At 37.8% G+C, this 27,383-nt stretch overlaps 1 protein-coding gene across 2 annotated transcripts in view; it reads right to left on the minus strand.

Annotated features, from left to right (window-relative positions):
* PKHD1L1 (PKHD1 like 1) overlaps nt 1-20,457 on the minus strand; it is a 155,758-nt gene extending 135,301 nt beyond the window's left edge. For both annotated transcript variants that reach the window (XM_057532372.1, XM_007188783.2), the window contains exons 1-6: nt 20,306-20,457; nt 18,402-18,491; nt 8,561-8,705; nt 7,229-7,337; nt 2,112-2,169; nt 433-526 (exon numbers count right to left, since the gene is read on the minus strand). In XM_057532372.1, the coding sequence (XP_057388355.1) occupies nt 433-526; nt 2,112-2,169; nt 7,229-7,337; nt 8,561-8,705; nt 18,402-18,491; nt 20,306-20,378 (569 nt within the window). In that variant the 5' untranslated portion in view covers nt 20,379-20,457. The remainder of the gene's footprint in view (nt 1-432; nt 527-2,111; nt 2,170-7,228; nt 7,338-8,560; nt 8,706-18,401; nt 18,492-20,305) is intronic.
* Nucleotides 20,458-27,383: the final 6,926 nt, after the last annotated feature.

The following is a 27,383-nucleotide window of genomic DNA, read 5'->3' on the forward strand; positions in this document are numbered from 1 at the left end:
TGCCAAATTGCCTGTTAGGAGACTTGTGTTCTCCTCCTGACCTTGACTAAGTGATGGACTTCCAGGCTTCAGAGGTTTTTGTTTAATATGTACAAAATGATGCAGTTAGATTAAGTAACAAAATTCTCCAGTGATGAAGTGCTGTGACTTTAGCTTAATTACTATTGGACTTGCTTCCATGTACCTTCTATAAATAAAATCCATCATAGAAAAATAAGCAATTATGTCATACTAAAAGAGAAAGGTATACTGGCCATTGTTTCTATGTCAATGAATCATGGCAACAGTCTATTTTTCTTCCTCTAATATGGCTGAAAACCACTAGTTAATCCCATCACATTGTAGTGGTTTTTAATATCATTGGACCCATTATTCATGGGATATCATATCTCATTTATGAATTATAAGAATGTTTCCACATCAGAAACTTACCTTAAAATCCTAACATTTTTCCCATTGGAGCTTAGTGCTATATTACTTCCATAGACATCAGTGAAGATTCTGCCTTGGATTGTTATCAGTGTACCTAAAAACAAAACAAAGAAAAAGCTGTGTAAGATTATCTATCCATATACCCATACACTTAATATTAAAACTTTAGAGGGTTTCCCAATAAAACAAGCATCCAGGGCTTCCCTGGTGGCGCAGTGGTTGAGAATCTGCCTGCTAATGCAGGAGACACGGGTTCGAGCCCTGGTCTGGGAAGATCCCACATGCCACGGAGCAGCTGGGCCCGTGAGCCACAGCTGCTGAGCCTGTGCGTCTGGAGCCTGTGCCCCGCAACGGGAGGGGCCGCGATAGTGAAAGGCCCGCGCACCGCGATGAAGAGCGGTCCCCGCACCGCGATGAAGAGTGGCCCCCACTTGCCGCAACTAGAGAAAGCCCTCGCACGAACCGAAGACCCAGCACAGCCAAAAATAAATAAATAAATAAATAAATAAAATTAAAAAAAACAAAAAAAAACAAAAAAAAACAAGCATCCAGACACTTACACCTTGTGTTCACTACTATTGTTTAGCATTGTTCTGAAAGTTCTAATACAATAAACCATGAACAAATAATTACAGTATTAAAGAGATATCTATAAGTATTTATAGCTTAAAGAGGTGTTTCGTGGAAGATAGGATGAATTATTCAATAAATATTGCTTGGGTCATGGGTGATTTATTTGAAAAAATGTAAATAAGATCCCTACCTTATGCCAAAAATGACATAAATTCTAGGTGAAATAAAAATTAAATATAAACAATAAAACCATACAAACTCTTGAAAAATAAGTGAAAATTTATATAATATTTGTATAATCAGGATGGTAGGATCTTCTACAGCATAAAAATAAAGGGAGAAATAACAAATCTATAGATTTGATAATAAAAATTAAGTGTCTGAATGACAGAAACATCACTAATAAATTTTAAAAGCAAATAATAAATTCAAAAAATATTTCCCATCTATATGATGTATATATGGTTAATATTCTTAAAATGCAAAGAATTCTTGCAACTTAATATGAAAAGAATGACTAGCCTTAAAAAGAGAGATGAACCAGTAATTTATAAAAAGAAGAAATACAAATGGTTAATAAATACAAAATTAATTACATAAATCAAAGAACTGGAAAAATACAAAAAAAACCCCAACTATATTCTTCACATAAATTCTTTTTAAAAAAAAAAGAAAAGGAGAAAAGGCCTCCTGCCTTCCAGCACCCAGTGTCCACTGGGCTTGGAGTGGGTGGAGCCAGGGCCAGCGCCCTAGAAGAAGGTATAGGAGTAGAATTTTTCACATAAATTCTTGAAAAAAATGAGTACCTAGAATTGTCAAGGTTATAGAAAAAGGCACTTTCATATATTCCTGTTGGAATTATAAACTGGTATAACTATAGCTGTTATAAGAAACACTGGAAGCAAACTAATGTTCAATAGAGGGAAAGTTTAATACATTATAATAGATTCATATGCAGCTATTAAAAAGCATTAAAAAAATTTTTAGTTGTTTTATAATCAGAAAATGCTATTTATAAATTTTTAGGTATCATAATAATTTTATGTACTAAAAATTGATTAACTATTATAAACCAAAAAAGACATTTCAGCTGTCATATAACAGACCTGGAGTTCCAGATAAAGGTGTGATGCTCCTTATTGTTGGGGTTCTGAAACTTTTTGCCTGTAAAATAATATTGTTGATAAGCAGTCATCTCTATTTTGTTCCTAGTTTTATTAAATATCTCTGCTTCTTACATTATTTATATTTGAACAATATCCATAATATGACTGTCAAAATATTCCTTTTATATATGAGAAATAAAGTTCAGAATATTACTCTGATTATTCAAAATCTTTTCCTTACCCCCTAAAAATCCTCTTTCATTTCAAAGTGTTTCTACTTGGAATTTTAAAATTCAATCATCCTTTTGTTATCAGTGTAAGTCAAACCACAGTAATAAGGCTCTCTGGTAAAGAGTTTTAAGAATTTGGTGGAATAAAATTAAAGAAAGCCTACTTGGGTTAAGATTATAAAGAAAAAATAACAAAGCATTTTTCAAAAACATAGAAGCAAAACTTGGAAAGAGTTCATCAGAGTAAGCTTTAGTAACTAAGCTAACGATAATTTTCTAGAGTTATTATACAAAAAACACTTAGGACACCACCTGACACATTGGCTATTATTATTCAAGTAAACATATGCCAACTTCTTTTTAAAAGACAAAATGAGAAATAATTACCACAAAAGGGAAATTTGAAAAACAAAATTAATTCTGAACAGGCAAAAAGCAAAGCTGATAGACAAAGTTTCCTCAATAACTGGGATACAAGCAGATCAACATCTACGCCTAAAAACAAATAATGTAGGAGAAAAACAAGCTAGAAATAGATCAAGAACAGTCCATCTGCATAAACACAAGGGTACCTCAGAAAAACAGAAGAGGACAGAAACATGGTCTTCGTTTTTAAGGAATAACTGAAGTTTTTTGGAGGAGGAAGGTTGCTGGTGGAGAAAAAGATGGCCTCTACATGAATACAACAATTTTATAAGCAAAATAACCTAGCACAAAGTAGACTCTCACTAAATGTCAGCTGCCCGCCCCCCATTCTCATTCAGGAATAACCTAAAAGAAAGATGCCCAGATACTTAAAGTAAAAGGACAGATTTCTTTCAAACTTCCAAGAAGAGATAAATTTTGAAATTTGAGGCTAAGAATGACTTCAGACTCATTCTTTCACACTTCAGAAGTGGTTAATGGAGAATCTATGTAAAAGTAATAAGTAATATAATACTTAGTCAAATGGACTTTGGGCAAAATATCATTTTTAGAGGTAGTAAGAGAAAAGGTAGAGGAACTACCAAGTTGTGTGTAAATCAATCTCTCTAAGCCACAGTGTACTCATATAAATTACATCTGTGGCAAAAAATAATTGAAGAGTGCATATTAAACAACATATTAGTTACTATTATTATTTGAGGAGCTAGATTAGAAACAGATTTTCAATTTAATACACCATCTACAAAGAAAAGAATCAATGAAGATGGCAGAGCAAGTTATTTTATAGAAAATAGAAAATGAGGGAGAAGGTTCTGAAAATTAATAATAATTAGTCTGAATAATAACAGCAGTCAAGGATAATGATAAAAAGTATTAAAGATAAAATCAGAAAATAGTATGAGAATTAGATGCTACAAGTATGCAATTTTGTAAAGGGTTTTAAACAACCCAATAAAAGTGTGCAAAAGTTATTGGTCCTGATAAGAACAAAAAGTAAGGGTAAGCACTTAGAGACGTTTAAAACAACTGGACATTGCTGTGACATTTTTATTGTACTTTACATAATATTGAGCCACAACAGACTGGAAATTTTAAAAAAGATGATCCTTCACCATGGGTTGTTTAAGACACAGGACCAAGAAACAATGGAGATATGATTTCAAAATTCCAAAGTGGAGTTCTATACCCAACTAAACTGTCAACTAAACGTGAGAGTAGCATGGAAGTTTTAGTATTGGAAGGATTTTATTTTAACCTATTAGTAGGAGTTTATTTTCTAAGTACACTTTGCTCCACTAACATGAGGGAGTAGTAAATCAAGAAAAAGGAAGACATAAGATTTAGGGAGCAAGTAGTGACATGAGGGAGAGAGGCAGGAAGCCCCCAGAAAGCTGGTGAAGGGAGACCCCATGATGATTGACTGCTGTGCAGCACATCTAGAGAACAGGCTGTCCAGACTGGAGCAGGAGCACAGAGGGATTCAGGAGTGATGTCTTTTAGGCAAAGATGATTTGATAAATTACCTAATGACTTAAATACATTGAAAAAATGTCATACTTCTCGTGCAGAGCTTTATACACAGAAAACTAGGCAAATACCTACACACACATAAAAACCCAGTTATTAACTCCAAGCAAAACAAAATACTGTATGAGAGAGAAATGTAGTCACAGTACAATACTTGTTTCAGCTATGAATATTACTTATACAGACATAATCATGTTATGAATATTGATCTAACCAAAACAGGGGCAAATCTAATTGGGAGAAGGAGTGTGAGGATATCTGTGTGTGTTGGAGGTGGGAAGGGGTAGCAGTTTCATCTCAAACATGGCTATAATTTTCCTCTCCCTGTATCCTCACCTGCAATGTCTTTGCAGCTCTTCCCATCAAGAGATGGAGGCTTGAATACGGACTGGCCTTGGAACTTGTTTCAGCCATTAGAATGTGGTTCAAGTAGCATGACATTTCTGAGCCTAGGGCTAAAGGCTCCCTGCATACTTCTGCTCTCCTGAGGGATCCCTGCCTCCATCATATGAATAACTCTGGGCTACTTTTGGAGGGTACAGACACTATATAGAACAAAGCCTAATCAGCTCAGTTGTTCCAACTGAGGCCTCCCAAATGTGAAAGCACCTAGCCAAGAGCAGCAAAGCCTCCTACCTAATGCGCAGCTGACCACAGACACACGAGCAAGCCCAATAGAGATCAGTCTAGCTCTGCCCAGAACAGAAGAACCACACAGTTGACCCATGGCTACATAAGCAATATAAATTATTGCTGCTTGAAGCTAAGCTTGCAAGCTGTGTTACACAGTACAAGTTAATAGATGTAAGAATATAGGTGCTAAATTCTCATCTTCCATTGTAAGAATTATCAATAAATAGATAATATTGATAGTTAAACTTTAACTATTCAGAAATAGCAATAAATATATTTCTAATTAAGAAGCCTATTATTTAGAAATATCACAATAAATCATATAAAACATTATTTGTACATACGTTAGAAAAAATACGTTTCTTCTTTAGAAATATCACAATAGATATATAAAGTTATTGAAAGTAGGGGACTCTGGAGACTAAGAATGAGGAGCACGTCAAGGAAGTGCTGTTTGCTTTTAATTAACCTTGTAGAACCAGTTCAGCTTTTCATTATGTACAAGTATAACTTTGTTAAATAAAAATTTTAATTTTCTATTTCACATTTTCAGACCACACACCACTAAACTTAGAAGTTATTAAAAGAGAAAAATCATTTAAGAAGATTCAATTGTATGGCATTAAATTTTTTTCTTAAGTTTGTCTTAATCAGAGAAAGAGCACAGAGCACCAGTCAGCGGATACAACCTGTGCTCCTACTAAGTGTTAAATGTTACGCTTGTTCTAGGGACATAAAGTTGAATAAAACCCTCTGACCCAGAACATTGTAAAAAATAATCATTGTACAGTGGACTAGGTGCTAAAGTAGTAATAAATGGAATATATAGATTAAAACACTGTATAGAAATTACTATGTGCTGGGTTCTTTCTGATCTCCTTATTTATATCATTTAATCCTCCATTTTACATGATGCTATATGAGATAATCTCCATTTTACAGAAAATGAAGAAACGTGAAGCACAGTTTCACTATGACCAAGTCAGAGTAAATGATGAAGCCTGTATATGAACCCTGCACTAAGCCACTATACAACTGAGGAAATCACTTAGCTCTGCTTGGGGGAATTTTAAGAGTCCTAAGCAAAGATTAGGACACACTAAGCAGAAATGAGTAAGATGTATGGGTTCTTGGTCAGGGAGAATGTTAGAAGACATTGCTGGAAACAGAACTGTTTCCAGACTCTGATACAGTAAAGGAAACCTACAGATGATGGGTAAAGGAGGGATACTGAGCAGGGGAAAGGAATAATAACGTGCATGGTTTTGAATGTTGCATGTGAACAGTGCAATGAAGAAGGACAGAGAGACCAACAGGCTGCAGCGATAATGGGTGAGAAATGACGAGGCCAGAATCAAAACCAAGGCCATGTCAGGAAAGAAGATATGGGGACGACGAACTTTAGAGCTAATTTGCAGGGTAGGATCATCATGGTTTGGGGCTGAAGATGAAGGAAAGGGAGAAACCAAGGATGTAACAGGTTTCTAGCTTGAGATGTGTCAGAAGTACCAGACAAAAAGTAGGGTTAAGGAGGAATACGAGAAGTCCAGTTTGAGATTTGTTGAATTTAGGTTGCTTTGGAGCCATTTTGGCATTTTATTCTAGGAAACAAAAGATGGCTCCACATTTAAGGAGAGAGGAGGGAGCCAGAGATATTTGGGATTCATATTTGGCAATATATTTGGGAATCGTAGACGTTTCTTGAGGACAGAAGTCATAACTAATTTCCTCAGCATTTCATCTCACATTGGAACGTTACAGCACTCAGTAATTGACAACTGAAAACATAAATACAATTTTTTTTAAATATATGGGATGGTCCTTAGAATAAAACGTATTATAGTGAACGCCTATATTTAGGGTAACTAAATTTTGAATGGCTCTGTGCTACATGCAGTCACATCTTACCTCATTCCATTAGAAAGTACAAAGAAAGGGAAAAGAGTTATGTCTCTATTTAAAATGAAGGTGAGTCTGATGAAAACAGAAAAAGGAAAATCAAACTAAGGGCAGAAATGGAGAAAGAGAAAAAACAGTATGAACAAGAAAATAGTTTGGAAGTATACAAGTTTAATTCATTAATAAAATTAATTTAAAAAGGTAAACACGAAATGATAAAAGAGCTTCCATTACTATAGAAGATAATTAACAGTCGGTGAAATTAAACTTAGCTACATGCTAGTAAATTATTTAATGTGGAAATAGATAACAATCTGCAAAATTAAAAAATAAAAACCCAGTTCTGCAAGAAAGAAAGCGTACGATCAATTATACGTAAGTTAGAGAGGAGATGCCACGTACATTGAAGCTGCAGGCCCAGCTGTTGATGTGACCTTTACAGATATTGTTTTCTGCAATAGGAACCCCATCCACACTGACTCTAATAGTGTAGGAATCTTCTGGCATTGCTCTGGAAAGCAAATGAAGAACACATAAGGAATGCAAAACTCTGTTATTTAATGTATAGCATTAATGCACATGTCATTTTTGAAAAAAAGTGTCTGAAATTCTAATTGTTGTACAATTAAATGCAATTTTTTTTTTTTTAAATTTTATTTTATTTATTTATTTTTGGCTGTGTTGGGTCTTCGTTTCTGTGTGAGGACTTTCTCCAGTTGCGGCAAGCGGGGGCCACTCTTCATCGCGGTGCGCGGGCCTCTCATTATCGCGGCCTCTCTTGTTGCGGAGCACAGGCTCCAGACGCGCAGGCTCAGTAATTGTGGCTCACGGGCCTAGCCGCTCCGCGGCATGTGGGATCTTCCCAGACCAGGGCTCGAACCCGCGTCCCCTGCATTGGCAGGCAGACTCTCAACCACTGCGCCACCAGGGAAGCCCCAATGCAATTTTATATTATGGAAGAAGATGATCTCCATCCTGAACTCTGTACTGCAAATTCTAACATTATAGACCTCAGGCAAATGCTTATTCTGACTAATGCATTGGTGCTTATTGAAAAGGAAAACAAATGTAATAATAATCATTTAAAATAGTAACAAATCATCTTGGTACAATTATTTTATGCTTTACTTTTTAAAAAGTTTTAATAATGTTTCTCCCTAAGTAAGCTGAAAAACAGCTTAATGTGGATAGAATCCTCTGAAATATGGGCTACCTGTCTCAGTATTGAAAGTTGCCATTTAAAATGATTAATTTTTTCTCCTAAGTTGCTAATAACAAACATCAATTTGAGCTGATAGTAAAGAACTTGAAATGTCAATCTACGAAATGATCATCTTTAATCTTAATGACTATGTCAAGATTCTGAACAAAATTAATCAAACTGGACAGGAAGGCATAATTTTGATATTTTGAAGAGCATCATCACAATTTAATAGTGGCCATTTATCTTCTAAAAAAGATCAATAATGATAATAGCTCTAATAACCTGGGAAAGGATATAGAATATATTTTGATCATGCCAATATGTGGAAAGAGTATTATAACTGAATATAATAAAGGTATAAAATAGTCTAAACATCATGAAATCAAAAATAATAGCTGAAAAAAAATAGCAGATAATCAGAAAAACATTATTGTAATAGCCAGCGTGATAAAACTATTATAATACTAATATGCACAACTGTGGTTCTGATATGATGAAAATTATTTTATTAAAGATACTTTAAAACATACCTAGTATAGCATGTAATTTGAGTTGAATGACTTGAATCTTTTTCTACATCACAAGAAATTGATCGGAAAGAAGAAACTAATTGCACACTGTTTCCCAACTCAGCATTATCAACTCCATAGTTAAACTGGTTTGCTTGAGCAAAACCTGGAAGAATGAAAGCACTCAATTATTGTTAATGGAACTCTGTTTTCAAAGATCCAACACTTATTTCGTATTGAATCACTGAATAAATAAGAAATAGTACTGATGTAAGCAGTTAATCTATTTCATATTTACCCCTATGATTGTAATCCTCTTTGGAAACATGAAAATTAGCCTTTAATTAATTTATTCATAAAAGCAATGCTTGAGAACCTATTATTTGTCAGGTTGTTAACTGCATTGTAATCAAATGGCTTATATCCCAGTAATAGGGTGGGGAGGGGTGGAGAAACAGACAATATACAAATATATACCACCAGATGCTATGTCTAGTGGAGATAACTACTATGAAAACAGCAGGCTAAAGGGCATAGAAAGAGGAGACAAAGGGAACACGATTTTATAAGACATGGGGTCCTTACCTTGAGTACCTATAAAGCAAAATCTGGGGTAAGGACTTGCAAGTAGATAGTTTATTTGGGTGGTGATCCCTTAGGGACAAGAGAGAAGAAAACCTGAAGAAGAAAACCTGAAGAAGAAAACCTGGACACCACTGAAAACAGCTGGGGTTCAATCTTGCCGGAAAAGACTTTTAAGGAAAATACAGACTGCCTCTCAGAAGCAAAGAATCAATGGGAAGAAGCATTTATTCATCAAATCCTGTCCTATTAGCTGACAGTTCCCTGTGGGGGAAATGATTTTTCCTGCACTTTCAGGCTGCACATAGGTATATGCCATCTGGGTTCCAACGTCCCAAGTCACTGCATCAAAGAAGCCCTGGGACAAAGACATGCTGTGGGACCTGGAGGCTAGAGCTGGAAGCACAGATTGAGTCAAAGTACATGGGGAACTTTTTGCCACTTCTGCGGCTAGAGTTAAGAGGCGGGAACCAGGATGTGAGGCTGAGTAAGAAAGGCACCTGATACAGTTGATCCCTTGTACCATACAGGTATGCTCAGGCCCTACTTTTTTTTTTTTTTTTTTTTTTTTTTATTATTTTTATTTATTTATTTATTTTTGGCTGTGTTGGGTCTTCGTTTCTGTGCGAGGGCTTTCTCCAGTTGTGGCGAGTGGGAACCACTCTTCATCGTGGTGCGCGGGCCTCTCACTATCGCAGCCTCTCTTGTTGCGGAGCACAGGCTCCAGACGCGCAGGCTCAGTAATTGTGGCACACGGGCTTAGTTGCTCCGCGGCATGTGGGATCTTCCCAGACCAGGGCTCGAACCCGTGTCCCCTGCATTGGCAGACAGATTCTCAACCACTGCGCCACCAGGGAAGCCCCTCAGGCCCTACTTTTAAGTACAATCCATTGTCAGGTCTACAAGGCAGTGGCCACCTAAGAGCTCTGCTAAAGATTTAATACAAGAGGGTTAGTGGGACATGCAACAGGCCGCAGTAATACAACTGGTCCTGAGGCTATAATTAATATGCACGTCCCCTCTCTATCACGCATTGTAATTTCCCTAACCATCAGCCAGCACTTCAGCTAATGGAGTGACGCTAACCTTTGTCCTGAGGATCTGAGCCCAAAGTTGCCTTGCCCATGTTTGGCTGTGGTTGCCACCTATGCCTATTCACAGTTATCACTGCACATGGAAGCCAAGAGACGCCCCAGGAATACCGTGAATTCCAGACATACTGCTCCTTATCTGCATTAGGTGAAAGCAACCCTCCCTCTTCACAATCATCAGAATGGATGATCTCTACCAGTCTACTACTTATGTTTGCTCAATTCAAACTGATCGGTTAGTAGTGGTAGTTTCAGTTCAGTGGAACCCATATTGGGACCCCTGGCAGAAGCATTCTCTACCTGGAAACTCAGACCCAGAATCCAGCAGAAACTAAAATTGCAAGGACAGAAAGCACAGATTCAATTTTTGGATCACTGGGAGTGATAATGACGGGGAGTAACCCTTCATTCCCAGCTCCATGTATTCTATCTGTTGGGAAACAACAGTATGGATCTGCCATTGGCTCAGTGCATGTGGCACATGATGGAGCACAGCGTCCCACTCCACAGGACGTTGTTCCCAAGCTGGGTTCTTAGTCTTGCCTTTTGTAGGCTGTTCCGTCATTCTATTAGACCACATGTTTCAGGGTGATGCAGGGTTCATGGTCATGTGCCCATTATCACTACTTTTTCACTATAAAATATGTTCCTTGTTCTGAGGCCCTGTTTTATGGCATCTCATGGCAGTAATTCAGACTCTATATGTTCTCAGAAGATGAGGCTGGCAGAGGCATGGTGGAAAGAGAAGGCAAAACCCATATCTGGAATAGGTGTCAGTTCCAGAAACAGTGAATCTCTGCTTGTCAATGAGGGAAGGAGAGTGATGCAGTCGACTTGTCACTGAGTGGCTGGGTGTACTTCTGGAGGGATAGTCCCCACTGAGAGCTCAGTGTTGGTCTCCGCTACTGACAGAGCAGGTATTCAGCAACAGCGGTAGGTAGCTTAGCGTTGGTGAAAGGGAGTCCCTGGTGTTGGTCCATGCACAGCCTTCACCAATGGCCCTCTGTTCAGAGGCCCATTGCACAAGCACTCAAGTGGCCAAGGAGAGAAGCTCCTGAACAAGTTATCCAATCGACCTAGTTGTTCCATTTCCTCTGTTGGGGATACTCTCTTGTGTAAATTAACTTGAGACCTATAGATTTGCATGCTCACTATCGTGAGCGCATTTACCGGTCTCTTTCCAAGACTTTCTTATTTCTGATTTTCCAATCTTGTACTAGTCAAGTCATCTGCCACAGCCCAGGAGCTGATGTATATCTTTACCTCGGACCACCTTTTCTTCCTTATAAAGTTACTGACCATGTATGCTACTCACAGCTCTGCCTACCAGGGAGGCTGACATTGAAAGTAAATTAATTAGAGCCCATGGAATACTTTGCAACATTTATGACATCAGAGGTGATGCCAAGAAGGCACGTGTCATAGATGGTCATGGAAGCTTTTCAGAAGGAGTAAGCCATGAGAATATGGGAAGTACATTTTAGTTAGAACAGGGTGTTCCAAGTCCCTGTGGTGGGAGCATGTTTGTGGATTCAAGACTTAACAAGTGTGGTTGCATTAGTATGAGTCAGGAGAAACAGTAGGAGATGAGATTAGAAATGGAGGCATTTAGATTGTTTTTATGAGTGTGGAAACACTGGAGGCTTTAAAACAGAGAAGTGGTATTATCTAACTTATACTTTTCAAGATTCACAAGCTGCTGCTCCAAAAATAGAATGGGGCAGGGTGAGAATAGACTGGGGGCAGGGGAGAAGATGCTGTTTCAGTGAGCAATGTATAAATGACTGCTTGGCATGGGTTCAAGAGAAGATGGAGGAAAATAAGTAAAGAGTACAAATACTGGTAACCTTTAAAAGAGTTTTACTGTAAAGGGAAGCAGAGAAATGGGGTAGCTGAAGGGGCGGGTGTGGACCAAGGGGACAGTTGATGATTTTGCTTTTGCTTTTCTTCAGATGAGTGAAATAGTATGTTTGCATGCTGATGGGTATGATCCAACAGAAACTGAGATATGGATGATGTGAAACAGAGCAGAAGATTATTTTAATCTTACTATAAATATATGAAAGGGGCTTCCCTGGTGGCGCAGTGGTTGAGAGTCTGCCTGCCAAGGCAAGGCACATGGGTTGGAGTCCTGGTCTGGGAGGATCCCACATGCCGCGCAGCAACTAGGCCCGTGAGCCACAATTACTGAGCCTGCGCGTCTGGAGCCTGTGCTCCGCAACAATAGAGGCCGCGATAGTGAGAGGCCCGTGCACCACGATGAAGAGTGGCCCCCGCTCACCGCAACTAAAGAAAGCCCTCGCACAGAAACGAAGACCCAACACACCCCAAAATAATAAAATAAATAAATTAATTAAAAAAATATATATATGAAAATTCAAACTAGATTTGGAAGTAAACATCAATTATTTTTATGCCACATAAAAGTATTTTAACAACAAGGTCCTACCGTGCAGCACAGGGAACTATATTCAATATCCTGTGATAAACCATAATGGAAAAGAATATGAAAAAAAATGTATATATACATATATATGTATAACTGCATCACTCTGCTGCACAGCAGAAATTAACACAACATTGTATATCAGCTATACTTCAATAAAATAATTTTTAAAGTATTTTATATTGCTGAAACCACATTCAATTCTGAAATAAACCCAAGAAATAAAACTTATGAGTAAGATAATCGGATAACGTTCTATTGATTAAATCCTAAAATTAAGTATTCTAATAAAAATGTTAAAAAGGTACTTAATACTATTCTAGTATGCACAGTGAATCTACAAAGTTGTCTAGGTTATAACATATTTTTTGAATAAAGTCAAATTAGTAAATAAACAGGTTTTGCCCAGATTACTTCAAAATCTAAAATTCCTAAATTCTGAGTTATAAAAATATGTGCATTTTTACATATTCTTTTTCTCTGAATATCACAAATTCTTAAGATTAAGAAACCAGTATAGCCATATTGATGACTAAAATATTTTTGAAATTATGAAACATTTTCTTTTACACTAAAGGATCTGCATCCATGTCATTAGTGTAAATGTATAAGCTATGTAACTGTCAGAACTTAATTAGCTACAGATCACATTGTCCCACAGTACAATAATAAAATCAGTAGGAAAAAAAGGTTAACCCAGAGAGGTACACTAAACTCTTTAAATCCTATGTATTTATATTATTAATGTTAGGAAAAAATAAATATTAGGTATTTACCTTAAATTGTCAGTAGTTTTCAAGTATGTTTCAACAAAACAATCACCACTACAATATGTGCTCACATTAACCTTTACTAGTTAAAGTGGCTGAATTGTGGTTGCCAAAGGTTTGTGGTGTGGCTTTTTAAATTACTGAACATTTTCAGTGTTCTACAAAGGTCTATGAGACAACATGAATATTGCCTGGTTTAACACAGGAGTGGAAGTAGGGCTTCGCTATGCCAAATGTTCATCAAATGCCATAGCCCTGTGCCACAGCTCTGGTTAACACTGCATGTTAGGTGACAGTGTTGTTTACAGGAAAGGGCATTTGGACCCTGACATCCTGGGTTGGAATCCCAGCTCCAGTGAATTCCTTGCTGTATGAACTTGAGCATTAGTTTTAGACATAAACTCTCTCAGTCTTAGTCTCCTCACCAGGAAAATGACCATAATAATCTACTTAGCAGGAATTATCAGGAAGACTAAATGAGAATTTATATACAGTACTTAACGTGGTAACTGGCTCACAGGTTAAGAGCTCAATTAATATATATCCTTATTATATAATGTCACAAAATAGTTATTATTAGTCAGTATTAATATCATTTTTAAAAAAATAACACAGAACAAATAAGTGGGTGGCCAGGATTCAAACCCAGGTTGTAGATGCCAGCTTGGCACCCTTGTGATATTCAGAGAAAAATAATATTTAAAAATGCACATTACAAAGCTATTTCCAGTTACCCAACGTAACTTCCTCCAGACCCTATGTTCTTAGCTCCTCTCCTATTCTTTATACATAGAAAAAGCAAGCAGAAACTCAACAAAGGATAGCGATTTTAATAAACACCGCTCTCTTCTCCTAAGCTTAAAACTTAACCGAACAGGACTTATCCAGCATAGGCTAAAGTACAAACATATCAATTTAACATGTGAAACATATTTGCGTTGAGTTTGCAGTTTTGAATCTAGGAAGGCAGTTACTGCTGAAATGGAAAAGATACGCAATGTGAAAAGATACATGAAAGCACAGAAAAGCAAGCTATTTGTAAAACCACTCTTTCCTTTTGCCAATTTCTGCTTATCTTTGGCGTTCACCTTGAGTTTGGAATACACAGAAGGGCTGCTGGCAACGAACTAAAGAATAGAAAGTTTTACTTGTAGTGTGGCTCAGGAAGTGATACATGTGTTTGTTTTCCTATTAGGCATATGTCACATCAGTGATATGGTAACACAGATCTGTTCTTCAGCATTCCTAAGAAAAAAACAATTAAAAAAATACCAACAAAAGATGATATATATTGTTTTTAGCTTAGGAGTTGTTTTAATATTATATGTATACGTATGTATATATATACACACATATATATGTCTCATATATATGTGAGATATATATATATATATATATATATATATATATATATATATATATATTTCCTGGGAGTAAAATATATAGGAAAATATGAACCAAATCAATAAGGTTTATAAATATTCTCATTATAAATTTTAGTGAAAAAAAAAACTACAGAAATATTTCTAGTTTTGTAGCTAGCTCCAAAGAGTTAAAAAGCAATAGAAAGGGGGCTTCCCTGGTGGCGCAGTGGTTGAGAGTCTGCCTGCCAATGCAGGGGACGCGGGTTCGAGCCCTGGTCTGGGAGGATCCCACATGCCGCGGAGCAACTCGGCCCGTGAGCCACAACTACTGAGCCTGCGCGTCTGGAGCCTGTGCTCCGCAACAAGAGAGGCCGCGATAGTGAGAGGCCCGCGCACCGCGATGAAGAGTGGCCCCCACTTGCCACGGCTAGAGAAAGCCCTCGCACAGAAACAAAGACCCAACACAGCCAAAAATAAAAATAAATAAATTAAAAAAAAAAAAAGCAATAGAAAGGAATCACCTATAAAAAATAATTTTAATTTAAAAGTATAATTCTAAATAAATAATTGGGTATAAAGAAGATAACTCTGGAAGTACTCCAAAGCACAAAGATTACAGGAAGGGGTGGGTGTACCCTGGAAACAGAAAAGGTCGAGGCTTCAGATGGAAATTCCTGAGATGTTGATGTATTTTTTTTCTTTTGCAGAAAAACTGGAGACAGAATTTGCCAGGCGCCCAAACCTGGGTCTCCTGATAGCAGCCTGTGCTGTTATCACGAAAAATGCATGTGTTGTCAAAGCCAGCAGTTGCCATGTACAATGCAGGCTGTTTTGGGTTTCTCTGGTTAAAAAAAAAAAAAAAAAAAAAAAAAAGCAGGGTTGAGAGTGTATAAACGTACTTAAAAGCTGTAACATTCAAAACAATGGGAAAAAATGGTGCAGTGTGACGGAGCATAACTTCTAAAGAATGAAACCATCCGTATAAGATAAATGCAAAAGAATAATAAATATAAAATAGCTCTAAATTATAGAGCAGATATTATGTATAGGTGCCTTAGATACAACATCCTTTTCAATATTCACAATAGACCCAACAGGTAGGAATTAATATCCCATTTCACTGATGAGGAAGCTGAGGCTTAGAGAAGAAACTTGTCCCAGTCCCCTAGCGGGAGTGGCAAAGTTGGAGCTGAAAGCCAGTTGGACCCGACTAACGCCTATATGCTTTCCATAATATTACAAAAATTACATAACTCACCACTTCAGTTAAACAACAATATATGTGCTAGACATTGTAATAGGGAAATAGCTAGAAAAAAAGAACAAAAAGTTATTCCTTCTGGCTCACTGATTTTTTTAACAAAGATAAATATCAAAGAAGACAATTGAGAAATACAAGGTATGCATATAAAGTAATAAACACAATAAAGTTAGAAACACTCCAGAACTTATCAAAATGATAACACTCCTCATCCAATCAGTCATCTTAGAAGGAAATACAATCATTTCCACGGTCATGCCACTGCTCAGAACGCTTTTACTTGGGTAGCATAATTGTAAAATTATACATAATACATAATATTTACATAATTGTAAAATTTTACCTTTGGCTCCTGAAGATAACCTTTAGAACAAAGTAATGCAGTAGCAAATTTTTGCCTGTAAAGTTTCATTAGGTGTGAAAATAGACAAAAGTCATTTGAATACACAAAAACATTAGCAATAGATCTTTCAGAGGGTGGAATTTCAGAGAACTCAAGTCAAATATTTATTTTACTTTTTCATCGTGGCCTTTACAAAAATAAAATATTTTAAAGTCATAGGGGACCAACATTTAGGTGATCTAGCATTTATAATTCCATTTAGAAAGTATTCTTCTGTGCTTAATAAATTATCTCTGTATTCAATTCTAAACATGGAGTATGGGTCAGACACAGCACTGATGGATGATGTGAATGTAGTTCCTCCAAATAAACTTTGTTCAAGTACCACATTCATGTAGCTTTGGAGGTCTGGTGTGTTTTGTAAATTCATTATCATTACTTTACACACATTCTGTATATATCATGGGCCCCCCAAACAGTATTTAGACCCAGCCTCTTAGAAAGACATAAGGTATCACAATTTCAGTCCCCTATAGTGTGTGGTTAAAGCAAGGAGAGGGAAGACACATCAGGGTGGGGTGCAGGTATCTGTAATTCAAATAGGATTTAACTATTCTATAATTCTCTGCCAAAAGCATCCAGAAATACAAACTGATGGGAAAACTGGAAATTCACTGTGACACTTTGTGCTTCCTAAGTAAGAGGATTACTCCTGAGCCACTGAAAGTCTACCAAAGAGCAAAGGTTATAGCTAGGTTAATAAGGATGTTCTTCCAAAATGCCTTAAGTATGGAATGGTTTGTTTTGTTTTTTCCTATTTCTAACTAGGGATGCTCTGAGTTTATGTACCTAAACTCAAGCCATGGTTCCTGGATCAGAAAAAGTGCAGGTCTTGAGGCAGAAGGAAATAGCTGAGCAATTTCATTGGTTTTCTTGCTTGTTTGTTTTGGGCATTTCTCTCATGGCATTTAAATCTCTGTTAGAAACCCAATAGCTTTCAAACACACTATCTAAGCAAATGTTAACAGCAATATACAATATAAGGGAGCTATGGATAAAGACATTTTAAAAAGTCTTTAACAAACACATTGTTTCCAGGTGTCTAACTCTAAAAAAACAAAAACACACTTTAATCCAAAATATATTGTTCACAATTCAGAGGCACAAACCATTTCAAGTATATCATTGAGATTAAATTCTACAGAAATTTTACTTAGAAGTATTGAAAGACATTTCAATACATATGACAGAATTATTAAATATCTTGCTTTGTCAATTTTCTGATTCCAAAAACTTCTGTTCTTCTTATTTTAAAGACTAAATAATAGTTTTTATTAATATTCTTTAAAAATTTTTCTTTCTCATCCTTCAAAACTTTGTAAGCATCTGAATACTACTATTATTTAGATTGTAAAGGCCTAATGGCTAAAAGAACCACATATTTCTATTTAATCCTAGGAACAGTTGCTTATTAAATATATTCCCTAATTGCCTACTTTGTTTTCATCCCAAGACGAGGGAAGGAGAAAGAGTTATACATAACCCATGTTTTGATGAAGCATATGATAAGGATTGGGTGGCAGAAGAAGGGATCCAAAGCTTTTCTTTCTCCATTCATTACCATTCTATTTCTCTATCATACCCTCTTACTAACATCCTACTCCCAGAATCCCCCAAAATGTTATATTTAATATAAAGATAAATGTTATTAGACCCATGAAGAACAAAGTAAGTAACTGCAGAGTTGGGTTAAAGATGTTTCTTTCAATTCAATCATTATAGTCCAGACCTTGGAGTTAAGCAAGTAATTATGATACAAATTCAGATGGTCAGGTTGATAGAGACTTTCAGGGGTTTCATTAGGTGTCAAAGAGGATAGAGTTTCACTACTCTGGCCAAATGGAGAAGCAACTCTAGTGGATTTTTTTAAAAAACCGTAAATCTCTAAATGTGAAACAGCCTTTGAAATAACTCGACCTTGGTAAATAAAAAAAGGCAACAATACCTTCTCCTTTGATAGTCAGCCTTGTTGCTCCATTTATGCTGCCATATTTAGGTATTATTTCTATGACTTTGGGAATTATTTTAGAGCCATCTGAAAGATATTAAAGTACAATAGAAGTAAAAGCATCAAGTACTTCATTTCAAGCATCAAATTTTGTACCACAAATTACAATGGTGTAAGAAAAACATCATGGAGATTATAGGACAGAAAGTAAATACACCTAGGTTTTATTTTTGGTTGTATTACTAACCAATGACTTGACAGGGAGTTCAGTCATTAACTTAGTTAATACTCATTGGCTTTATGCAAAGCATTGTCTTACATGCTACAAAGAAGAGGAATAATACATGATCATTTTCATCATTCTTACCTATCATATTATAAAACATTTATTAGACCCTTAATTTCATGTAGTGCTCTGCTAGCTGCAGTTCCATAACTACAGCTATCAGCCCACACAGCAGCAGACAATGCTGGAGAAATAGCTCTGTGGAGAAACAGGTCATTATCAAAGCCCATAAGAAATGCAAAGCCAGGTAAATTGAAAGAATAGCCTAGGTACAAAAAAGGGATGTTGTGTTTTAAGAAGTAATTGTTTTCTGTGACAGAGTAAGACTTCAGGGAAGATCACTTCTGGGACCTTTTTAGCCTTCTGATGATAGTGAGTTCTTAATGTAAAGGTCACTAATTCATTCAACAAACAGTGTTAGGTTCCTGGGCATTTAAAAATGTGTGACAGTCCCAACTTTCCAAAAGCTCAGCTTAGACAGCCCAGAGTGACAGAAGAGAGCACAGGGGCCACGTGACTAAGAAGGGGCATTTCATCCACACTGCTTCTTGAAAGAAGGGTGTTCCTGCTGCATCTGGGAGAGCAAACATGAATTAGCTAGACTGGACCAACTATGGGAAAGACAGGCTTCTAGACTTCTAGACAAAGAGGTGCCTCTGCAAACACAGGGGTGAGTGAGCAGCTTCTTTGGGGAACTGAAATTAATGCTTCAAAATAACTCAAAGTTACATCATGGCTAAAAGGATTTATTTTCTGCTTAAACTGTACAGACCTGGTAATTATTAGATCCAGTAACAAATTCTCAGGATAGGTGGAAAAATTTAAGTGGGAACACAAGGAAAGGCCACCTAAATTGTTTGCAACGGATGAATGAGAAAAAGTTAAAGAAATTATGATTGAGTTCATTCCTGCCTGAGAAAAGTTTAGTGTGGACTTCACCTACAATAGCAAAAGCTCTCCAGCATAAAGATGACTACCTCCCAGACCCAATGACTCTGCGCTTTGGGTCTGTCTTTGCCAAGAGCTCCAAGGCCGCTCCTGCACCAGGCACATTTGTAACTTCGAGCAGCCCACAGCCAAGAGTAGGAAACTCCAGCGAGGGAGCTGGATCCTATCTCATAGAAGCACCGTTCCTCACCTATCTCAGGTTCATCTTCCCCGTTATCTCCACGGACAACTCCAATTTCTTATCTTATCAGTCTCTTCCCAGCCCTCTCTTGGGTATTACTTTGAAGGCCCAGGGCAGCTGCCCTTGGAAGTGACTGACACCCGCCACAAAGACCCATTCCTATCTTACTGGGAGACCCTGTCTTCCCTTCAATGGGGAAGGGACACAAGAAGAGTGAGGAAAGGGAGAAGCTGGGTTGCGTCCCCAAGCCCCAGCCAAATTTCGGTCTCTTTTTCAACTGAGTCACCAGGGATGGAGAGGGTGAGGTTCCATAATTCAAGCAGCAACCCTCGTGGCAAGAGCTTAACCTAGTCCCCAGGATCGCCGCGCAGCCGCAAGCTCAGCCTCGTGCCAGGGCTAGCGCCGCCTCTCCCGCGACCCCGGCAGCGGGGCTTGTGTCTACAGGGACCTCTCCGGCTTGCCTCCCTGGTGCCCCAACTGGGTTACCTGTGCGGGGGTCTGCGACGCACAGGAGCAGCCCCCAGAGGGCCCACGTCCCCCAGAGCCACAGGTGTCCCATCGCGGCGCCAGTTCCGCAGAGCCTAAGCCCACCGCTCGCTCGCAGCCGCCGCCAGCGTCCCGGCTCTGCCGTCTAGCGCGCCCGCCGCGTCCCACGCGCGCAGGCGGACTCGGCCGCCCCAGAGCCGCCCCGCCCCCGCCCGCCCGGGCGCCCCCGGGCTTTACGCGCAGACGCAACCCCCTTCACCCGGGAACGCAGCCGGCACCGGCCCGTCAGTAACCATCGAACCTCCGCACTCGGAGTTGGTAGCTAACGGCCCACGGCTGCCTCCGCAGGTGTAACAGCCCCACTTTTTCTTGGCAAGAGAGGTCAACAGGCAAGTTTTCCGACAATCTCGCCTTTTCTGTCCTCCCTCCCGTCCTTCCCCTCCTCTCACCCCCTTCCTTCCTCCCTTCCTTCCATTCTCTCTTCTTCTTCCCTCCCCCCCGGCCCCCGGCCATTTCTGGACCTGAACACTTTCCTCTGCCTGTCTGCCTTGGTTATTAATCATGCCCAGGTAAGCCTCAAAGTCCACCTAATACGCAAACCCCACGCAGTTTCCCCTTCCCATTCATATAAGTTCGTGCTCTCCCTTTAACTGACAATCATACTAAGGTTTATTAGTCTCTGGGCACGTCCCCAAACACGCGCCTTAGAGACTTCAACCCACAATAGTTCCAAAAGGACTATTACTATTATTATGATCCCCATCGTTACAAGCCATAGACTGAGGCGAAGGTTAAGTAACTTGCCCGAGGCCATATACCTAAGTGCACAGCGAGGACTCAAGCAGACTGACTCTAGAGCCAGGGCTCTTATGCCCGCCGCTGGTCCCTATTCGGCAGACTTCTAGCGAAGGCTTGCAATGCTTAGGACATCCTTATACTAAAAACTATTCATTATTTATCTGAAATTCGTATTTAATTCGGCATTCTGTATTTTTATTTACTAAGTCTGACAACTCTAGTTGGGCGGGAAGAGAGAAGAAATAGAAGAGAGAACTTAACATCAGTGAAATAAATAAAATTAAGTCCTTGCTCTTCAGAAGTTTTATCTACCTCATTGGAGTTAATTTTTTTTTGTTAGATTTAGTTAATTATAGTCGTCTTATAATTTTGTGCAAACGGACTGTCACCACTCTACTGAAAGCAGTGCCAGCAAAGGTACCCTGACCTTCCTTACTTCTTTTGGAACTCTCTGTAGCATGTGACACTGTCGACATCTTTCTTGAAATTCCATTCCTCCTAATAGTCTTGGGTTTCTTCCTGCTTCTCCAGTCACTTCTAATATTTTTCTCTTCCATCTTCTTTTGAAAATTGGTATTCCTGCAGGGTTTTTTTTTCACCCTTCCCGAACTCTCCTATCTAGAAGCAGACCAATTAGCAGAAAATCAGCTAATTGAATGCCAATTTGCTAATTATTTGCCAAATTTACTAAATTTAAAGATAGCAATGTTGTAGAACAATAATAAGCAGCTTTAACAAAAATATTCACTTTAGGTTATTAGCTGTGAAATATGTAGAAGTATATATTTCACTATCAATAACCAAAATAAAAATTAATGTGGGAATTTCTATATGGAATTGTTTGGTTAATTTTGATTTATTTCTGGTGCTTTCAAATTAAAGTTAAATTAATCTAAATTAAATTTTAGATGACTTCACTAAAAAGTGAATTCAATTTTATTAAAAATCCTGATTTTTGCACATGCTTTTAAATTTATAAATTTAAATTGAATATAAGACATAAGCTAAATGATACTAAAAGGAATATTTACGATTCTTTTAGTATTAAAAAAGTAGAAAATATCATTCAACAGTATTATGAAATAAGTTAGAAGTAGGTGAAAAATCTTGTCACAGACATACACTGAAGTTGTGATTTCTAATCAGGAATCATTGAAATAGGTAGACTTTCTTTAAAGAAAGGATCTATATTGTTTATAACAAAAAGGAAAACTTTTCTTAAGTTTTGGATATATCAATAAAGTGATTAGGGACCTTTTATGTTGATTTCTGTTTTGCCAAACTTTTAATACTTTTAAGATTGTTTCACAAAATTCTTCGAGTATATCCACCAGCAAATGGCATCCACCAGCAAATGACATTATAAGGTGGTTATTCCTATTGTGTTTTATTTCATTTTTCTACTTGACTTGTACTAACCACACGGTCCCTTCCAGATTAAAATGGTCCCTTCCAGATATTTTTACTTCCTGTACACCTAGTCTTGTAACAAGTTAGCTATATATGTAAGTATGTACAAATATATATACAAACATACATTTATATATGTGTATATGTACATAATATATACACATATCCGTATATAATATGACATTATGAATATTACATATTGTAATATGAAAAATGTGTGTATAGTTTTTCTATATATTTCACCATCAGTAACCAAAATCAAATAGTCTTGTTCAAGCTGCTAAATATTTATGTTAAACTGCATTCATTTAATTTAGCAAACTTGGCAAATTAACATTCAACAAATTGATCATTTGGCTAATTGGCTTTAGGAAAATTGATATTTCAACAAATAACCTGCTTTCCTGTCATATAATACCTAAATTTCTTAAAGAGCCAAGCACTGTAATTTACATTTATAGATTTTTACTCAATTCTTCTTGAATGAATGAGGATCTTTAACATTTCTATTATAAATAGTGCATATTTATATGATAAATCAATGTCCTGAAAAATATAGCAGTGAGATTTTTTAATCTTAAATTAACATAAGTGACAATAAATAATTATAACTAGATGGAAATTTGTATAACTAAAACATCAACTTGGAACCACAAAAAGTGGTTATGTAGCTTACATGACTAATGATTTAAATTGTATTCATCTTTAGAATCTTTAAACCTTTGCAATACAGACTCATCATAGAACATGGACATGGGGAAATGTGAAAAGAGAATCCTAACTACCAAACTGTGTGCTTCTTTTGTAAGTTTTTAAAACATCTAGCTCTAATAAAAACCTGCCTATAGGGCCAGCATCATGGGAATATGACTTGTGCAGTCTCATAGGGCCCCACGTTTGGTTTAGTGCTCTGCTGTCACCATCCTGAAATCCTTAATACTTTCTGAATGAGGGGGAATCTCTATTTTCATTTTGTCTGGGATCTCACAATTATATAGATGGTCCTGCCTGCCCTTATGATGAAAAAAAAGACAGGTTTTTAACTTGTTGATCCTTCGATGTAAACATAATAAGAAAAAGTGATAACTCTTGCAGAATTAGAAAGAATAAGGAATTCACTGACTTGGAAAATGAGCTGTGTGCTGGAGCCTGATTTTGAATCTGCACCTAATTGTGAGAGATGGTGAACAAAATGAAGTACCTACAAAACAATAGTTTGCCTTCAACAATTAATTCAGTATACTAGGCATTAAGAATATGGCAGTAATTTTTTTAAAAAAATCTCTGTTCTCATGGAACTTATATTTTTAGTGGAAGCAGACAATAAACAAAATAAATGAGTAAAATATACAGTATGTTAGGAAGTAATGCATGCTAGAGAGAAAAAATATAGCAGGGAAGAATAGTGTGTGTGTGTGTGTGTGTGTGTGTGTGTGTGTAGGGTGTGATGGAGTTTTAGATAGGATGAACAGGAAGTTGTCGTGGAGAAAGTGAATTTTGAGTAAAGTTCTGAAGGTCTGAAGTGAGTAGCTGAGCCACGTGGACATCTGGGAGAAGAGCATTCTAGGCAACTGGGAGAACAAATGCCAATGAGTGAGGAGGGAGTGTGTCTGGTGTGTAAGGGGCAGGAAAACCAGAGTGGCCGGAGTGGCCAGAACAAGCTAGGTGCTATAAGATGTGAGGTCAGAGAAGTAATGAGAAGAGGGGCAGGTCATGGAGGATCACGGATTTGACTCTGAGTGAGATGGGAATTCACTGTAGAATACTGAGCTGAAATGTGACATGCTTTAACTTATGGTTTCAAAGAAACACCAACTGCTATTTTGTTGCACTGGGGCAAGGGCAAATGCAGCAAGATCAATTAAATGGCTAGTGCAAATAATCTAGGCAAGAATAATGGTCACTTGGACCAGGATGGGAACAGCGTTGGTAGTGGGAAGTGGTCAGATTATGGATATATTTGAGAGCTGAGTTAACAGGATTTGCTGACAAGGAGTATGGAGGGTAAGAGGAAAAAAAGGAGTCAAACATGACTGCAAGAGTTTGGGCTTCAACACCCAGAAGTACGGGGGCCGTTAACTGCAGGGGAAGAATGTTGAAGGGGTGGGTTTGGGTGAGTGTATCAAGAGCTCATTTTGGACATATCAAGTTTAAGACCTATTAGACATCAAGTGAGATGTAAAGTAGCAAGTTTGGTTTTGAATCTGAAGTTCAGGGGGAAATCCAGGTTGGAGATGTCAATATGAGATTGATGAGCATACATTTTAAAAACAGTGAGACCAAATGCAATCACCTAGAGAGTAGAATATAGATGGAAACATGAAAACATCAGAAGCCTGAGCCTTGGGAAACTCCAATACTTAGTAATGGGAAAGATGAGGAAAAGCAAGCAAAGCTGACTGAGGAGGAATGATCAAAGAGGCAGCAGAAAAATCACGTGAGAGTATTGTGGGAAGCCAAGTAAAGAAGTATTTTAAGGAGGAAGAAGTAATAACCATCAATTGTTCCTGCCATGTCAAGCAAGAAGAGCAGGGAGAATCACCTTTGGATTGAACAATGTGGAGCTTATTGGAAACTGATAAGAGTGGTTTTAGTACAGTGGTGGGGGTGAAATCCTGATTGGAGTGGATTCCTGAAAGAATAGGGATAATTGGGGATTGTTTTAGAGTCTGCCTGCCAAGATAAGCTAGAAGAGTTGGAGAATCAATAGCCCAGGGAAAAATAAAGTCACTGCAGGGAGCCAAGGGTGGTGGTCTTGAATTGAAGTGCGATCAATGAGAATGGTAGCATTTTTCTCTCCAGCTACTTGAAATGTGCAAGCACAAGCAAGTGAGTAGGCAGCTTTGGAAAAGCTAGTGGCTTTACTCACTAGACTTTAAAATCACTTTCCTATACTAAGATGACACTGTCAGCAGCAGCATTCTCAGATAAAAAGTCAGGAAACTAGAAAGATGTTAAGGGGTAAAGAGGCTCTAAAACCTACTGATAGAATAAACCTTTGTTCTCGAGCAAGCCTTTGGGTTTGGGTTTAGTTTTTGCTGCCTTGGGAATTTTTGTGTCCATTGTTTGAAGTAGGCAGTTGTTATTTGGGGGGGGGGGCACTCTTATATCTCCCTTTTTTATATCATCCCAATTTCTCCTTTGTGGAATGATCTCTTCCCCATTAGATATAGTCTGTTGAGTCAAGGTGTGTGTGTGTGTGTGGTGTTGGGGGAGGTGACCCAGAGTAGGCCAATCAGATTCTCCCTGGAACTTGAATCTCAAGCAGAGGAACAGAGAGAGCGTGAATGCTGGAGTTTGTTTATTGCCTTGGAAGTGACCTGACCAGATTGGTCACACAAGCACTGTTTCAGAGGCTCTTTCCTTGCAGTCCTAGAAAATGCCTCAGTTCCTGCCTGTTTTCCACATTTTGATTTGCCAGGTTTCCCAGTGATAATGTAAGTTTTAGATATTCTTCCTATAAATGTCCATAGTTCTATAGTTTGCCAGTCAGTTACGGTTGTTTGCAACCCCCCAAAATTCTAATTAAGAAAACATTTTTATCAGTAAATCATGCTTTTAGAGGGAGGGAGGGGAGGTTTTGTATTCTCTTCTCTTTATTTCTCTTATTTTCATATTTCGTTATTTGGCAGGATGGAAAAGATCTGACGTTATAACCACTATGCAATATTTGATTAAAAGGCATGTAAAAGAAGAACTCTAGATGGTTTTAGCAAGCAGTACAAGTACCTTTTTCTTGAACAAATTTTGGGAAAATATAGCATTAGTAATCGTGAATGAGCCACATTGGTACCTAGCTACATGGACTGATAGTAGAAATTAGCCCTGTATTGTGGCTCAAAAGTTTCTTGTGCATGCTTATTATTTTTTATTATATATGAGTTGAAAGAAACAAATAACCTTTTTACAAGTATAACTTGTTTAAAAGCCCTGGAAAATGAGACAGACCATTTTGAAAAATGCAACACTGGGTAAAATGACTTAATAAGGTAGCAATGTTCTCAGAGGGCTGAATAACTTGGTAATTCTTTTTTCCAAAACCCTACATAAATTTACATATGGAAGCTATATTGACCCCCAGTTTTTTTTAGACACAAAGTTATTAAGCCTCCCTTCCTCAAATAACTATCTACATGGTAGGATAATCCTAGCTGAGAAAACTTTTTCTAGTAGAGAACTGAGAACAAGTCAACCTCCTTTGAGCCTTTGCCAAAGGGTAATAAACAAATGCTTCAAAGTAGACAAAAAGCTGTTAATCTTGACTTTATATTATGAAACATTACACAGTATTTCCTGATCAAGTAAGTGCTGATGGTTTGTAATTTGTCGCTATTGCCCTCTTTCCTCTCTTTTAAAATAAATGGCAAATAAGTTTGAGTGAGAAAAAAAACACTGGGAAGGAACAAAAATCCAGTGTAACTGGTGATAGCAAATTGGGGGGAAGGTAGCGTGAGATGAGTTTGGAGAGAGAGGCAGGGGCAAATCAGAAAAGCTTTTAGGACTCAAGTAAGGAGTTGTCCAACTTTAAGTGGAGGTGGGTGACTTGACTGAGTCATGTTTCAGAAAATGCACTGTAGCTGCTACATGTTAAGGGGTTAAGTTAGAGACAAGAATGGAAATAAGATCAGTTTAGGATGCTATTGTGGTGGTCTAGACTAGAGATAGTGAAGATGGAACTAGAATGGCAGTATTGGAATTGTTTAAAAACGGGCAGATTCCTGGATATGGGTTGGAGATAGCACTGCTATTAACTTTTGGAATGGATTCACGGGGTAAGGGAAGCCTGGGATGCTCTAGGTTTTGGGTGTTAATGCCTGGTGGATGGTGGAAAGGCTGGAGGAGGTTCTGTTTCGGGGTAGAAGGTCCATAC

Source organism: Balaenoptera acutorostrata, chromosome 17, assembly GCF_949987535.1.
Source record: "Balaenoptera acutorostrata chromosome 17, mBalAcu1.1, whole genome shotgun sequence".
NCBI classification, from domain to species: Eukaryota; Metazoa; Chordata; class Mammalia; order Artiodactyla; family Balaenopteridae; genus Balaenoptera; species Balaenoptera acutorostrata.